The sequence below is a fragment of the Aotus nancymaae genome, unplaced genomic scaffold, assembly GCF_030222135.1.
Source record: "Aotus nancymaae isolate 86718 unplaced genomic scaffold, 86718_ANA_hifiasm-v0.15.2.pri h1tg000030l, whole genome shotgun sequence".
NCBI classification, from domain to species: Eukaryota; Metazoa; Chordata; class Mammalia; order Primates; family Aotidae; genus Aotus; species Aotus nancymaae.
In genome coordinates, this window is record NW_026988443.1 from 10858059 (window position 1) to 10875823 (window position 17765).

General features: G+C 36.0%; 1 protein-coding gene across 5 annotated transcripts in view; it reads left to right on the top strand.

The window, feature by feature from the left end:
* Window positions 1–17765, top strand: part of LPCAT2 (lysophosphatidylcholine acyltransferase 2) — a 118729-nt gene that overhangs the window by 37837 nt on the left and 63127 nt on the right. For 4 of the 5 annotated variants that reach the window (XR_010344834.1, XR_010344835.1, XM_064383076.1 and 1 more), the window contains exons 9-11: window positions 341–423; window positions 3660–3785; window positions 5191–5344. Coding sequence is in view for 3 of the 5 variants with exons in the window: in XM_064383076.1 (XP_064239146.1) it covers window positions 341–423; window positions 3660–3785; window positions 5191–5344 (363 nt within the window). In the remaining 2 variants the exon portion in view is untranslated. Of the gene's footprint in view, window positions 1–340; window positions 424–3638; window positions 3786–5190; window positions 5345–17765 lie in introns of all 5 variants that reach the window. The other variant, XM_012447931.2, reaches the window with a different exon arrangement.

The following is a 17765-nucleotide window of genomic DNA, read 5'->3' on the forward strand; positions in this document are numbered from 1 at the left end:
GATCTTTAAGTATAAAGTAGTTACAGCTTTATACTTCCAGAATTCCAGGCACTGGCTCATTTCACCCTCACAATCACCAGAGAAGTAGTGATCATAAACCTCTTTTTAGAGTTGAGGAGTTGGTTCAGCAAAGTTAAATGACATACTGGTTAACACACAAGCAGACTCAGGGCTTAGAAACAGATCTCCTGAGTCCAAGACCAGTGCCCCATTACCTCATGTAACCTGTGTTCTAGAAAGGTAGATGATTTAATATATTGATAATTTATAAATTAATTTACTTAGCATTTAATGTCTTAGGCTTAAGACATTGTTATGGAAAGGTATATTTGTCTTTCAGTTTATGCCTGTTCAAGTACCAAATGATGAAGAAAGAAACGATCCTGTCCTTTTTGCCAGTAGAGTCCGGAATTTAATGGCAGAGTAAGTGTCTTTATGTGATTATAACTCACAAATAATTTGAATGTTATTTCTACATGGTATTTAACTAGTTTTAAGGGGTTTTCCCCCCCACGAAGGCCTTGTTCCCCAACTTATTTTGGTACATAAAATAATGTTCCAAGAGACGAGGTCAGTATAACAATCTACAAATGTTTTCCCCAGCTACATACCCCAGATAAGGAAATATGACTGAAGAGGGTACAATAACCAGAAAAGACCAGAATCTGCTCTCCACAGGGCAGATTCTCTCAAGCTGGCCCGCCACTGTCAGATGAACCTTGTGATGATCTGTGGTTCCCGCCGTGGCCCGTTTTCTATCCCCTCAACCTTCATATAGCTGCCCAAGGCTGTGTTTCTAAGGCATTACTGACTATAGCACCAAAAAAGAGAAAGTTTGCAATGGAAAAAGATGCATAGAAGAGGGAAAAAGTCACCCTTCATAGATGGCTATAAATTAGGATTTAGAAACTATAAAACATAAGGTTAATATTTTCCTGCACATAAGGGAGTTCTAACTGGCCATTATTCTGATTAGATAAATCACCCCTATCTTGTAATGAAAGAATGTATTATACTCTACCACCACCCAGGCAGCCTCAGAGCCCTCCAGGCATGCACCCTCTCCCAACACACCACCTTCTTCATTCCCAGTAGTAAGTTTGGAGCTAATAGACCAGCAATGTTTATTCTCTTAGTAAAAATTCAAGGAGAACTCTGAATTTAGCTTCATAGCTGAATTTAGCTTTATAGCCAGATTTCATATATATAGCCAGCCATGTATATATGTATATGTATGTGTCTCTATATGTTTTATTCTAATATATGTATCTTAATGTTTTTCTGCAGAATAACTATTTTCAAAATAGAATAAAATTATGGCAAAAAAATTTGCTATTAAGTGTATATAGATGTGCTTGTTTTATCTAGTGTTTAGACCACCTACAAAGTTAACATTTATGTTGTTTTCCTTTCTTCCTTTCATGTTTCATGTCAGCTTATATCCAAAAGGTAGAAAGCAAGACAAGTATTAGAAATTGAGAACATGTACCCCAGAACCTAAAGTAAAATTTAAAAAAAAAGAAAGAAATTGAGAGAACTGGGCCAAGAGTGCTGGCTCATATCTGTAATCCCAGCACTTTGGGAGGCAAAGGCAGGCAAGTTACTTAAGGTCAAAGTTCATGACCAGCCTGGCCAACATGGTGAAACCCCATCTCTATTAAAAATACAAAAATTAGTTGGGCATGGTGGTGGTACATACCTGTAATCCCAGCTACTTGGGAGGCTGAGGCAGGACAATTGCTTGAACCAGGGAGGTGGAGGTTACAGTAAGCCAAGATTGAGCCATTGCCTTGGCAACAGAGCAAGACTCTGTCTTAAAAAAAGAAAAAAAAAAAGAAAAGAAAAAGAAATTGAGAGAATTTATATCAGATATTTTGGCTTCCCAAATTGTGCCTAAAAGCAAGAGAAGGGTTTTGTTTAGACAGTCTTTTTCTAAATTCAAAGGTGTGGAGGTAGTAATGGCTTGCGATAAAGACTAAGAAAGACCTTGATTAGCTGCATAACCCTGGACAAGTCTCCTCCAATTCTCCTTCTCCTCACATGTGAAATGGGAGTTAAAATCATTGCCTTGTCTTTCTCATGGTTTTGATTATTAGGAGACTCAAGGAGGAAAGTATGTGATAAAAGCATTTGAAAACACAAGTACTGTGGGAGGCCCTTAAGTTATTTAACAATATCTTTACATCAACTCTATGATGTAAGGAAGAAAGCTGACTCAGGCAGTGAGTAGTTTGCCTAAAATCACACTAGGTAGTGACTGTCTGAGCTGGAACTCAAATCCTCATTTCCTGTTACCAAAACCCAAACTCTTAACTATTATACTATACTATTTATTATATTATTATAATTCCCAATATTTTAAAATTTATTTTTCTATCTTATATATTCTTATACCCAAATATTTATTAATCAAAGAGCTATTACTTTTTCTATTAATAAAAAAAGTATTTTACATAGAAAAAAATGTTTTATTCTGATTGTATTCACTCAAAATTTAGTGTTTCTAGCAATGATTCAACAAAATCCAATACAGTTTAAAGACATAATTTTATGATTTTCACTGAATATTTGTGAATAAAAACTTAGTGAGGAATCTCATGTGCTGTACAATCTTTTTTTTTGGTATTCATTATTTTTCCAGTTCTTATAAACGTGTAATCTAATTAACTATCATTTAATCTGTGAGCAGTAGTGAAGTAGGAACTAGGATTTATACTCTTCCTTAAGGATGGAGGATTTTTAGGTTTAGAAGAAACATCAGCTTATTATCAATTTGCTTCAATATTTTTGGAAGATTGCTATGTAGCAAGAAGGTGATCTCTAGCTATAAAAGGTGAAAAAACATAGCTAGCAGTTTGAATAGATTGTTTACTTATCCTATGTACAAATCCAATTTATCTGCTTATTTATTTATTTTTTGAGATTGGGTCTCCCTCTGTTACCCAGGCTGGAGCGCAGTGGTACATTCTCAGCTCACTACAACCTCTGCCTCCTGGTTTCAAGCAGTTCTCCTGACTCAGACTTCTGAGCAGCTGAGACTACAGACATACCACCACCACGCCCGGGAAATTTTTGTATTTTTAGTAGAGATGGGGTTTCGCCATGTTGGCCAGGCTGGTCTTGAACTCCTGGCCTCAAGTGATCTACCTGCCTTGGCCTCCCAAAGTGCTGGGATTACAGGCATGAGACACCGTGCCCAGTTCCATTTATCTGTTTAAACAGTACCTCCACAGGCATTCTTCTTACATCCTTACAATAACCATTTGGAATAAGGACAGTATTCATTCCTGTGTACAGATAAGAAAAGTGAGGCTTCATTCACAGCTAGTAAAAAACTCCACTAGGACTTGAACCTAAGTCTTCTAATTACTTTCCATGAGACTGAAGGCAACTGTTATTATTGTTATAGTTAAAACACAAAACAAAAATGATCAGCCACATAGACAGAAGCATGTAGATATAAGTAGATTAACTTGGTCCTCAGTAAGTCTGTAAAAAAGTGGAGAAATATATCTCTTTGTGAAGAAAAGCCAGAGTTACTGGTTTAAAAAGTAGTAAATACTTTTTCATTTGCTGTTGTTTGGAACCAATTAAAGCCTGATGAAAAATGACTACTTTTTTTTTAAATTGAATTTTAGTTTTCTTCTTAATACTTTTAGAGCTCTGGGAATACCAGTAACAGATCATACCTATGAAGATTGCAGATTGATGATTTCAGCAGGACAGCTAACATTGCCTATGGAAGCTGGGCTGGTGGAATTTACTAAAATTAGTCAGAAATTGAAGTAAGTAGATTTTAAAATGACTACACTTTCATAAAGATGTTCAAAAGGGATCTGAAATTCTGTCTGTTTATTTTCTCCTGCTTTATTAATGCCCAGCTCTAGGACCCACTTGGTGTTTATTAGGAAAGTCGGAGTTGTAAATTTATCTCACACTTTTATTCATCTACTTTTGCTTTTTCAAGAACAGTTAACTCAGAGATGTGTGCATTGGTCACAGGAGGAGACCAAGGGATAAAAAATGTGGATCCACACAGATCTGCCTCCCTACTCAGAGAGAGGTAGTGGCTCAGAGAAGTTAGTCCTGCCACCTGCTTACAAGAAGGACAGCATTGTTAGATGATATTGGCATGTGGTGGTCAGAACTTTACATGTGAAACATGAATTGACTTGTATAGTTGCAATTCTGACCATCACTGAATTTTAAATACTTGCCCTAGGTCTACCTTTTTCTCTGGATACCTGTTTTCCTTTAAAAAAGACAAACATTCTTCTTCGTGCTCTTATAATTTAGTTTAAACCATTGACAACATTCTTTTTGAGCTGTTTTCTATAAAAGGTGTAACCCTCAGCCTCTCTTTACTCTTACTATAGTTCATTCTGTTCTCAGCCCTATCTGGAATTTGCAAAATTTATTAATTAATATCCTCTCCATGAAGGAGCTATAGAAAGTTACTATATTAAAGTTCAGTATTAAAGTATAATATTTTGATAACTGATATAGAAAATGTAATTTATGTCCTAAGATAACAAAAATGTTTTGCTTTTGTTTGTATATTCTGGTCACAATGTTATGTAGATATAAAAAGTTTAGAGAGTCACTAAAATTGGGCTAAGAAGTATATTTTGGGTCATTTGTTTAATTCTACAAAGCAAAGATAGGATATGATGTAAGCTACAGTACATTTTCCAGTGTTTTATCACCATGGCTTTTCATAACTAATCTTGGAGGACATGTGTATCATCTAATGAATCCCCCATCATAACATTTTGTGAAATATGAATTCACTCTCAGCCTGAAAGCTTCTTGAAAGCAAGAATTGCAATTTCATCTTTAAAAACTTAATACATGCTATAGATTTACTAAGATTATGTTTACATTTTTTAAAATTTGCTTTCTTATTTTCTTCTCATGAGTCATTTATTGTTTCACTACAATGTTCTTCTCATTTACTTTTATTTCCCTGAGATATTTGAGGTAATCATCAGTTATATAAGTATCCTTTAAAAGATTAAACGCCTGCATATATGTTCAATATGTGCTTTTAAATACCTATTTTATTCTCCTTTACAAATTTAACACTTAAATTTTTTTTCATCAGATACATTAATAAAATAATGGTCATAAAATGTCCATGTCAATTCTAAAGGGCTAATAACATGTATCTATAATTCTTTGTTTCTTTAGATTAGATTGGGATGGTGTTCGTAGGCATTTGGATGAATATGCATCTATTGCAAGTTCCTCAAAAGGAGGAAGAATTGGAATTGAAGAATTTGCCGAGTATTTAAAGTTGCCTGTTTCAGATGTCTTGAGACAACTTTTTGCACTCTTTGACAGGGTATGTTAAAATTTAATCTTTCACATTTTTATTCTGTCAGCCCTACAGTGCGTAAATCAATATGGTAGTCAGTTTGGAAAACTTGATAGTTCAATGTTAGAAGAATCAAGCCTGAGCCTATGGTTTATCTGCATGATTTTGTTTTTTCTTCTTAATAGTGATAATAATTGCGTGTGTGTATTATGTTTATTATAGTGTCATACATAATATAAGTATCTATTATTTTAAATACCAGGTCAGAAATAAATATTGTGATCATATAACCACATTTGTAGTGTGGAATTGGAAGAGTTTATATAATTGGCAGGATTTTTAAAATTTATAACAAAATTCATACATTGATGACGTAGGTGCTAAAATTCTATCTGAAGGTTTTAGACTTCCCCAAACCTGTATGAAGACCAAATAGATTTTTATTTTCAAGTGATATTTTGTAACAAATATTTTAATTAAAATCTGGCCATTTGTCCTTATATTGGGGATACAGTTTGCTGCTTATGAATATTTAAGTACATGCAATTAGATAATTGAATTGTCAATAAGTTTCCTTAGGAAAACTGTATCATGACTTCAGATTTTCCATTTAAAATTTTTTTTTAATATATAAAATTGGTAGTATACAGAAACTAGCCAGGCATAGTGGTACGTGCCTGTAATCCCAGATACTTCGGGAGGCTGAGGTGGCAGCCTCAGCTTGACCCAAGGAGGTCAAGGGATCAAGATGGCTTGACCCCAGGAGGCGGAGGTTGCAGTGAGCCAAGATGGTGGCACTGAATTAAAGCCTGGGCAACAGAGCAAGACCCTATCTCAAAAAAAAAAAATGATGGTAAAATGCACCATTTTGGTTACAGTTCTATGAGTTCTAACAAATGCATAGAAACATGTAACTACCACTGCATTCAAGATACAGAACAGTTTAAAAAATACATATATTTTATTGCAGCTATTCTGTTTGTAGTCAAGCCCTTCCCCCAGTTTTAACTCCTGGAAGTCACTGATCTGTTCTCCATCTCTATAGTTTATGTTTTTCCAGATGTCATATAAATGAAATCATGCAATATATAGTTTTTGGAGTATGATTTCTTTCACTGAGCATGATGCATTTGAGATTCAGGCCTGGTGTTTTATATATCAATAATTAGTTCTCTTTCATTGATGAGTAGTATTCCATTGTATGAATGTACTATAGTTACTTTATCTATTCCCTAATTGAGGAACATTTGGTTTGGGTACAATTGGGGGCAAATATGACTATAGCTGTCATCCTAAGCATTTGTATATAGGTTATTATATAAATGTAGGTTTTCATTTCACTTGGGTAAATACTTAAGAGTAAGAACCCTTTATTTTCTCTTATCTGAGATATTTTGCATTCATTCTGAAAGATATTTTTGTTGTCCAGGCAGGTCTTGGAAATGTTTGGGGTTTGGTTCCAGATCACTGCAATAAAGGGAGTATCACAATAAGTGAGCCATATGCAGTTTTTGGTTTCCCAATGCATAGAAAAGTTTATTTATAATATACACTTGTCTAGTGAGTATGCAATAGCATTATATCTAAATAAACAATGTATATATCCTAATTTAGAAATACTTGACTGCTAAAAAAATGTGAGCAATCATCTGAGCCTTCAGCAAGTTGTAATCTTCTTGCTGGTGGATTATCTTGCCTCAGTGTTGATGCCTGCTAACTGATCAGGATGATAGTTGCTGAAGGTTGGGCTGGTGGTGGCACTTTTTAAAAATAAGACAACAATGAAGTTTGCTGCATTGATAGACTCTTTCTTGCATGTAAGATTTCTTCGTAGCCTGGGTGCAGTGGCTCATACCTGTAATCCCAGCAGTTTGGGAGGCCAAGGTGGGTGGATCACCTGAGGTCGGGAGTTCGAGACCAGCCTGACCAACGTGGTGAAACCCTGTCTTTTCTAAAAATACAAAAATTAGCTAGGCATGGTGATACATCCCTGTTATCCCAGCTACTTGGGAGGCTGAGGCAGGAGAATTGCTTGAACCTGCGAGACGGAGGTTGCAATGGACCAAGATCGTCCCATTGCACTCCAGCTGGGGCAACAAGAACAAAACTCCATCTCCTAAAAAAAAAAAAAAATTATTTGTAGTATTTTATGCCATTTGATAGCATTTTACCACAGTGTAACTTCTTTCAAAATTGCAGGCAGGCATCTCAAAACATGTCATTGCTTTAGCAATTTAGTTCATATAATAGTCTAAATCCTTTGTTGTCATTTTTTGACAGTGTTCACAGCATCTTCATCAGGCATAGTTTCCATTGCAATAACCCACTTTCTTTGGGAATCCATAAGAAGATTATCATGAGATTGCAGCAATTCAGTCACATCTTCAGGCTCCATTTTTAATTCTAGATTTCTTGGTATTTCTACAACATCTGCAGTTACTTCCTCCACTGAGGTCTTGAACCCCTCAAAGTCATCCATAAGGGTTGCAATTGACTTCTTCCAAACTCTTGTTAATATTGATAAGTTGACCTTCCATGAATCATGAATGTTCTTAATGGTTTCTAAAATGGTGAATCTTTTCCAAAAGGTTTTCAATTTACTTTGCCCAAATCCATCAGCAGAATCGCTAGCTACAGCAGCTGTAGACTTGTAGCATTTCCTTATGGCAGCTATAGCCTTACAGTATTTCTTAATAGGATTTCAAAGTCGAAATTACTCCTTCATCTATGGGTAGCAGAACTGATGTTGTGTTAGCAGGCATGAAAACAACATCATCCTCCTTGTACATCTCCATCAGAGCTCTTGAGCAATTAGGTGCATTCTCAATGAGCAGTAATATTTTGAAAGGAATCTTTTTTTCCTAAGCAGTAGGTCTCAACAATGTTCTTAAAATAATCTTTAAATCATCCCATGAACAAATGTGCAGTCATCCAGGCTTTGTTTTTCCATTTATAAAACACAGATAGAGTAGACTTAACATAATTTTTAAGGGCCCTGGAATTTTCAGAATGGCAAATCAGTACAGAATATGGCAGGGACATGCAAATCAGGACAGAAGACAGGGAAATAGGAAGGAACACGAAACAGGGACAAAGAATGAAGTTTATAGAACATCTTAGACATTGTGCTCATCAGGATTTTTAATCAAAATTAAAATTTAAAGTCACCAGCTGCATTCTCCCCTAACAAAAGGATCAGTGTGTCTTAAGCCTTGAAGCCAGACATTGACTGACTTCTCTCTAGCTGTGAAAGTCCTAGATGGCATTTTCTTTCATTAAAAGACCATTTCATCTTCACTGAAAATCTTCATCAATGATCTTAGCTAGATTTTCTAAATAACTTGCAGCTTCTCTATCAGCACTTGCTGCTTTACCTTGTGCTTTATTGTTAGGGAGACAGCTTCTTTTCTTAAACCTCATGAATCAACCTCTGCTAGCTTTAGTCTTTTCCTCTGCAGCTTCCTCACCTCTCTCAGCCTTCATAGAATTGAAGAGAGTTGGAGCCTTGCTCTGAATTAGGCTTTGGCTTAACAAAATGTTGTGGCTGCTTTGATCTTCTATCCAGACTGTTCAAACTTTCTCCATAACAGCAATAAGGTTGTTTCACTTTTTTATCATTTGTGTGTTCACTGGGGTAGCACTTTTAATTTTCAATAACTTTCCTTTGCATTCACAACTTGGCTGTTTGATGCAAGAAGCCTAGCTTTTGACCTGTCTTGGGTAAGAAATGTGCAACCATTCCCTTCACCTGAACACTTAGAGGTTGTCATAGGATTATTACTCAGCCTAATTTCAATATTGTTGTTCAATATCCCTTCAGTGAACAGGGAGGGACCAAGGAGAGTAAGCAAGACTGGGAATGACCAGTCAGTCCATGGAACAATCAGAATACACACAACATTTATCAATTAAGTTTTCCATCTTACATGGGCAGAGTTTGTAGTGCTCCAAAACAATTATAATAGTAGCATCAAAGATCACTGATTATTGATCACCATAGCAGATATAAAAATAACAAACATTTTTTGAAGTATTAGGAGAATTACCAACATGTGACACGAAGACAGGAAGTGAACATGTGCTGTTGGAAAAATGGTGGTGATAGACTTGCTCATGCAAGTTTGCTACAAATCTTTAAACTGTTAAAAAAAAAAATACATTATCTGTGAAATGCAGTAAAGCAAAGAACAATAAAATGAGATATGCCTGTATATAGAATTCTGAGTTGACTGTTCTTTTCTCTCCACAGTTTAATAATATCTTACTTTAATATGACCCCCATGGTTTTGCAGCCTTACTAGTTCTTCAAGTTTTGACTTTTCTCACCAACCCTTCTCCTATGCTATTTTGTCCAGAGGTAGTTGCTTTTTGTATTTTGTTCAGAGTTTCTAGTTATAGTCGAGAATGATAGGCTGGCTAAAGATTCCATCCATCTTGGCCTGCAGCAAAAGTTCCAGTTTTATATTTACTGTTGGAAAAAAAATAGTTTGTAAGGAAAACATGGCTTCATGACCAAAATAACCAGTGCTTTTTTTCTTTTTTCCCAGAGCACACTAAATTCTTCTAATGACTGTGAACTCATAGATGAAGTATTCTTTAACAAGATGCTGTTAAGCAACCTTTTAGGTGTAGCACCTGGACCTCTCTTCTCAGCTTGCATGCAGCATACAAATAACCTGTCCTCATCTATGAAATAATAATGTATAACTGCAGCAGTATTACTATAAAGTGCAATGAAGATTTAGGGGAAGAAAGAAGTAAATTATTGTTTGTTCGTCTGTTCATTTCTTGAGATTTAGTCTTACTCTGTCACTCACGCTGTAGTAAATGGCATGATCTTGGCTTTCTGCAACCTCTGCCTCCTGGGTTGAAGTGATTCTCCTGCCTCTGCCTCCTGAGTAGCTAGAATTACAGGCATGCACCACTACCCTGGTTAATTTTTGTATTTTTAGTAGAGACAAGGTTTCACTATGTTGGCCAGGCTCATCTTGAATTCCGACCTCAGGTGATCCACTCACCTTGGCCGCCCAAAGTACTGGGATTATAGACCTGAGCCACCACAGCCATCCAGAAGTGCAAGTTGGGAAATTAGAGGTACCTTTTTACTTGTATGATTAATAATATTTCTGAGATTCATATAGCATTTTCCACTATGGCTTTAGAAACCATGCAAGTGATTTTAAATAAAATTTTTATATATACGAAACTAGTGATGAGAAGGAATATGGCAGGGACATATAAACCAGGACAGGAAATAGGGAAATAGGATAGGATATAAAACAAGGACAAAGGACAAAGTTTATAGCACATCTTAGACATTGTGCTCTCAGGATTTTTAATCAAAATTAAAAATAATATCTGTAGAAGAGAGAGATCCAAGATGGCTGATCACTAGCAGTTCGGGATTGTAGCTCCCAGAGAAAACGCACAGAACAAGAGGACGCCACAGTTTCAGATGAATTTTTGTTACCCACGGACTGGAAGATTCCCAGCGGAGGAGCCCCATGGGTCGCCAGGGCTACACTTGTGGCCGGTGTCGCGGTTTTGCCGGCGCCTCGGTGCGGCAGTTCTTGGTGCAGAGTAAACGGGACTGATCGATATTTGGAGCTCCGGGAAGGCAGAGTCACCCATTTACCCATTTACCTGACTGAAGAAGAGACTCAAGAGGGAAGCCAGACTGGGGATTCCCGGGCAGAAAAGCACCACGAATCTTGATGCCGCTGTTTTGGCCGGCACAGTGGGTTGCTCAGATTTTGGCACTGGGAATCAACAAGTTGGACGTCCACTCAGAGACCTAATTTGAAAGTAGGCAATTACAAAGACGACAGGTGGATGAAGAAGAAACCAATGTAAAAAGGCTGAGAATACCCAAGATCAGAATGTCTCTCCTTCTACAGGTGATCACAGTTCCTCATCAACAAGAGAACAAGGCCTGATGGAGAACGAGTGTGTTCCATTAACAGATTTAGGCTTCAGAAAGTGGATAATAAAGAACTTTAGTGAACTAAAAGAACATGTTCTAGCCCAATGTAAAGAAACTAAGAACCTTGAAAAAAGGTTTGACGAAATCCTAACGAGAATAGACAATTTAGAGAGGAATGTAAGTGAATTAATGGAACTGAAGAATACAATACGAGAACTCCGCGAAGTATGCACAGGTTTTAACAGTCAAATTGATCAAGCAGAAGAAAGGATATCAGAGGTCGAAGACCAACTTAACAAAATGAAATGAGAAGACAAGATTAGAGAAGAAAGAGTAAAAAGGAATGAGCAAAGTCTCCAAGAAATATGGGACTATGTGAAAAGACCTAATTTACGATTAATAGGTATACCTGAATGTCATGAAGAGAATGAATCCAAGTTGGAAGATATTCTTCAGGATATTCTTCAGGAAAACTTTCCTAATCTAGTATGGCAGGACAATACTCAACTCCAGGTAATACAGAGAACACCTAAAAGATATTTCTCAAGTAGAGCAACTCCAAGACACATAATCACTAGATTCACTAGGGTTGAAATAAAGGAGAAAATTCTAAGGGCAGCTAGAGAGAAAGGTCATGTTACCCATAAAGGGAAGCCTATCAGACTCACAGCAGACCTCTCACCAGAAACCCTACAAACTAGAAGAGAGTGGGGGTCAATATTCAATATCCTCAAAGAAAAGAATTTTCAACCCAGAATTTCATATCCCACCAAACTAAGCTTTATAAGTGAAGGAAAAAGAAAATTTTTCACGAACAAGCAAGCACTCAGCGATTTCATCACCACCAGGCCTGCTTTACAAGAGCTTCTGAAAGAAGCACCATACACAGGAAGGAACAACCAGTATCAGTCATCTCAAAAACTTACCAAAACATAAAGAGTATCTCTATAATGAAGAATCTACATCAACTAATGGGCAAAAATAGCCAGCTAGCATTAAATGACAATATTGAACTCACAAATATTAATATTATTCTAAATTTAAATGGATTAAATGCCCCAATCAAAGACACAGGCAGGTAAATTGAATAAAAAGTCAAAACCCATTGGTATGCTGTATCCAGATCTATTTCACAAGCAACGACATAGAGACTCAAAACAAAGGGATAGAGGAAGATTCACCAATTAAATGGAGAGCAAAAAATAAAAAATAAAAAAAAAAACAGGAGTTGTAACTTTCGTCTCTCACAAAATAGACTTTAATATTAACAAAGACTAAAAGAAACAAAGGACATTACATAATGGTAAAAGGATCAATGCAACAACAGGAGTTAATGATTATAAATATATATGCACCCAATACAGGAGCACCCAGATACATAAGACAAATTCTTAATGACTTATAAAGAGACCTGGACTCCTGCACAATAATAGTGGGAGATTTTGACACCACATTGTTAATATTCGATGGATTAACGACATAGAAAATTAATAGGGACATCTATGATTTGAACTTAGACCTGGAATAAGTAAACTTAGTGAATATTTATAGAATTCTCCACCCCAGGTCAACAGAACATACATTTTTCTCAGTATCACATTACACCTATTTTGAAAGTGACCACATAACTGGAAAATTGGAAGTAAATCACACTTCAGCATTTGCATAATAAATGAAATATTGGTTGGCTGTTTGTTATTTTCTTCTCTCATTCCTTCCTGTCTCCGTTGTTAAGCACAATTATCGGCATAAAAGAGGTTTTTAATACCTATTTTTAGATTGCATTCCAGCCCGGGCAATAGAGCAAAAATCCTGTTCTCTCTCCCCCTTTTTCTTTCTCTTTCTTTCTTTCTCTAAAAAATAAATAAATCGCCTCTGATAAAGTAGACTTTAAAGCAACAAAGAGCAAAAGAGGCAAAGAAGGACATTACATAATGGCAAAAGGATCAATGTAACAAGAAGAGCTAACGATTTTATAGATCAACGAGACAGAAAATTAACAAGAACATCCAGGACTTGAACTCAGACCCGGAACAAGTAAACTTAATAAACATTTATAGAACTCCCCACTTCAAATACACAAAACATACATTACCACCTCACACCTATTCCAAAAGCGACTACATAATTGGAAGTAAATCACTCCTCAGTAATCGCATAGCATTTCATAGGTTTAAATGAAATATTGGTTGGCTGCTTGTTTGTTATTTTCTTCCCTTATTCTTTCCTGTCTACATCAAGTATAATTATTGGTATAAAAGAGGTTTTCAATACCCATTACTAAACTGCATTGTAGCCTGGGCAAGAAAGCAATACTCCCATTCTCTCTCTCTCTTTCTCTTCCTTTTTCTTCCTCTTCTTCATTCTTTTTCTTTCTTTCTTTCTTTCTAAAAAAAAATAAAAATAAAAATAATAAATAAATAAAACAATAATAATAATAATAATATCTGTAGAGCTTGCCCTGTCCTTCAGGTGTCAAACTATTATAGCTAGCAGTTACAGGATTGTTATGACACCAGTTCTGTCTTTTGATGATTGATGATACCTGCCAATAGCCTCACTGTTTGTACAGCACTGTGAGTATAGGAAGATTTGAGTGGGGACGGGGATATAAACCAAGGATTAAAGTAACTACCAGCTAGCTGATTGACTAACTCAGACTAGAGATAACAATTGGCCCAGGCAGTTAGAAGACTGGTGAGCCTTTGTAGCCTATTTGGTCACCACATTTTTGCATGGAATGATTTGATAGCATACATATTATTTTATAATTATGGGGTGGTTTTTTTTGCTTTTTTTTTTCTTTGTATGATATGTCTGAAGTTTAGATATGAACCGTAACTGTTCTTCAAAGCACTTTTTTTTGATCTCCAACATACTGAAAGGTAGACAAAATAGTTTGGAGAATTAATGACTAACGCATTTGACCTTTCTTTCCTTCCTTTTTCCTTTTTTCCTTTCTCTCTCTCTCTCTCTCTCTCTCTGTTCTCAGCACACCTGCCTGTCTGACTGTGAAGATTCACTTTGTTTTGAGAAGCTGAATTGTGCAATTGATGCCACACCTTATATACATACTCACTTTCCATGCTAGGTTTGTTTTCTCAGTCTCTGCAAGTGATTTAACAGAGGGATGTTTGATGGGAAAGTCAAGGAATTTCAGCAGCTCCATAGTTTGTTTTCTTTCAGGGTAGCTTATCTTGTCAAACTAAATGCATAATGGGGAGAAGGGGAGGAAGGATGGGAAAGAGAAAAGGTAAGGTGTCCCTGTTGCTCTTTCAGCGCTAGAAATTCTTGCAGTGAAAAATGCTCCCATAAGTTCCTCCCATGTTCCTTTCCCACTTTATCCTCCTTTCCCCGCTTATTCTTTTCTTTTCTCATCTTTTCTCAAGTCTAATGCCATTGTGGTTGGAACCTGGGGGATGGAGGGAAAACCTCATTATCTCTCCACCATTCCCTTACTTTTTCTTCCCACCTGCATTCTTGGCTAGTCTGCAAAAACCTCATAATGGTTTTTGTCTCAGTTTATCCTACAAAAATATGCTATTAGCTCCTTCTAACATGTTCTTTAGATTCTCAGATATTTGATGGCAGACCGTTTGAAGGTCCAACAGAAATGTGGTATTCATGATCCAAAGCATGGCATAGTTCACTAGTTTAGGATAATTTCCTTTGGAAAAGTCTCATATCTTTGAAAAACAAAAAAGACTATTTTCATCTTTAGGTTTAATTTACCTTATTAATTTTTGTGAATGTGTTCTTAACTCTCTGGTTCAGAGGTTCATTGGGGATTAAATGTAAAGATGAGTTAGAGCTAAGGGCTTAAACAACAGTTTAAAACAGTGGATTCTCAACTTTTTTTTATGTTTATAATTCAAATTAAGAGTAGATTTTATACCAGCATACTTGAAGGGATTCAAAGACACTTAACAAGATTAAGAAATTTTTACACTGGCTAAATCAGAATTAATTATAACACAATCATTTTTACAGTTATAACAATGTCTTGCAATGTTCATAACAGCATCATTGTTCATTTCATCCTCCTTCAGCCCCGTGTTATTCGCCAGTTGTGTGCTTCCCTGGCAGCAGTATCTTCTGTATCTATAAAACAGTTCTTGCATATTTCTGTAAGCATAGAATTTTTGTTGCAAGCTTGCCAATATACCATATTATCTGCCTGTTACCTCCTACCACAAACAGGTCATATCTCTTCAACACTGTATCTCAAGATGTGTTCATCTTAATTTTCTATCTAACACTGTCACCATACTCACTAGCAGCAAAGCTATATTTTAGTCAGGAGACTTTCTCTCTGTAAAGGACCAGATAGAAAATATTTTTGACTTTGCAGACAATATGGTATCTGTTACAACTATTCATCTCCACTATTATAGTGCAGAAATGGCCATAAAAATACATAGATGAACAGCATGACTATGCCCCAATAAAACTTAATTAACAAAACAGGCACCAGATTGGATTTGGCCCACCAGCTGTAGTTCACTGGTCTCTACTGTATTTCCTAAGCTGATGAAAACAAAGCATGCTCCTAGGTTTAAGAACTGGATTCATGGATTACTATAAGTCACTATACATCAGTGCTTATAGTGACTGTTATTCATTTTTGGGTATTCTACATCTGATTTAAAGGGATCACTAATTTAAAGGGATCACTATTCTTAACTAATCTGTCTAGCTCTTGTTACTATCCTCCCATAGTTGTAAGTAGTGGTATATCATTCATCTTCACAGATGAGAGGAAAAGAGTGAGGAAATTGATTTCTAATTCTCATCTGTAGTCTGGCATAAGCTCACTTTCTCTTTTTACCAACACCATTATGTGAATAATAGATTATTCCTTAGTAAAATTTAGATAGATGATTATGATTTCCATTCTGTAAAGAATTTAACAGAGATCATGATTTTTCCCATTTCTGCCTCCTAACAAATACTTGGTTCTTCTGGCATTACTATGTACTTTGTTTAAATATTGGACAGGAAAAGTTTGTATATATTTTAGCACTTTGGCAATCCAGGCTTCTTGGCTATTGTAAACTTCTGTAGATGTTTTATTACTGTTTCACATTATATGGAATGAATGTGTTTCTTCGTTCCAAGTTTTTCCTGTCTGCCCTGTTCTTGTTCTTGGTATTAGTTCAAGTGTTAAATCTTAAGTGCCAATAATAACAAACATCCTTGCCTGCCCCTTCCTGTTAGAGAAGGTAGGGTGCTGTAGTGTGCAGGTTTTCTGCTCATGCTGAGAGTTAGGACAAAGCACTTAGGTGGGTTAAATGACTGGAAATGAACAGTAAAGTCTTCTATCCTTTAAGTTTCCAGTTGAGGTTTTATATGTAATACAGCATATATATTCACATGAAAAGAACCATTTTGATTCCAATTCCAGTTAATCAGGATTTGCTGTATGAAATCAACTCTACAACTTACATAAGTTGCCAAAAAAAGAAAAGAGGCTATAACTTTCTGGGTGGGACACATAAACTTTTCTATTCAGTTGTATAAGTTGTCTTGAATGTTTGGTCCTATATGTCTGAGTATTTCCCTATTCAATTCTCAGGTTCACTTAGCTCCTCTATTTAGTCCATCATAGTATTTTCTATGTCTCAGTATCGTTAACTAATATGTCCATCTAGACATGAGAATTACATGCTTTACTTCGGCTTCTCAATGCAAGTATACTTGGGGGATACATAGAGGAAACAGAAAGGAGCGGTAAAATTAAAATGTAACTTCTTAAACTAGAGCAAGGGAGTAATTACTGGCCTCCTCCAGGAGCACAAGGAAGTAAAGAACAAGGCTTTGTAAAAGAAAATTGTGTCACACCAACTTAATTTCCCTCTCTGACAGAGTGACAGTCTAAGATGATAAGGAAAACGAAATAGATTTCATCTATATGAACTCTAGAAAGACTTTTGATTTCATGGAACATGACATTCTTATCAACAAATTGGGAAGATCTGGTCCAGATCATGTTGCAGTTTGATGAAATCCCCACTTGACAGAAAGGCTTCCTCTAAAGTGGGAGTTGTGAGTCCTTCTGTGTTATTTAGACATGATTTAGTTCCCCTTGGAATTCTTTTTGGAGAGCAATATACTTAATAGGTTGCAGTCACCAGACAATATGTCAAAGTGGGAATAAGTGTAAGTGAGCATGTCTTTAAAAGTTGTAGAACCAAACCCAGATAAAGAAAGATTAAATTAAATTAATATATAGCATTAAAAGGTTTAGGCGCCAGAAGGAAACTAAACTCAGTACAAGAATGATAATCCTGTCACAAATCTAGATTCACAGAATTGTAGAGCTAAATACACTTTTGGTATCAAATTGCCTATCTTCATTTTGCAGAAGATTGCCAGCTCAAGAGAGGAAGTTACATGCTCAAGGCCACACAGCTGGTTAATTGCAGGACTGACACTAGAATTCCTAGTTTGGTATTTTTTTTTTACTACAAACTGTTACTATTGATTTAAAAAAAATTCTTTTGAGGCATATTTCACATATCATAT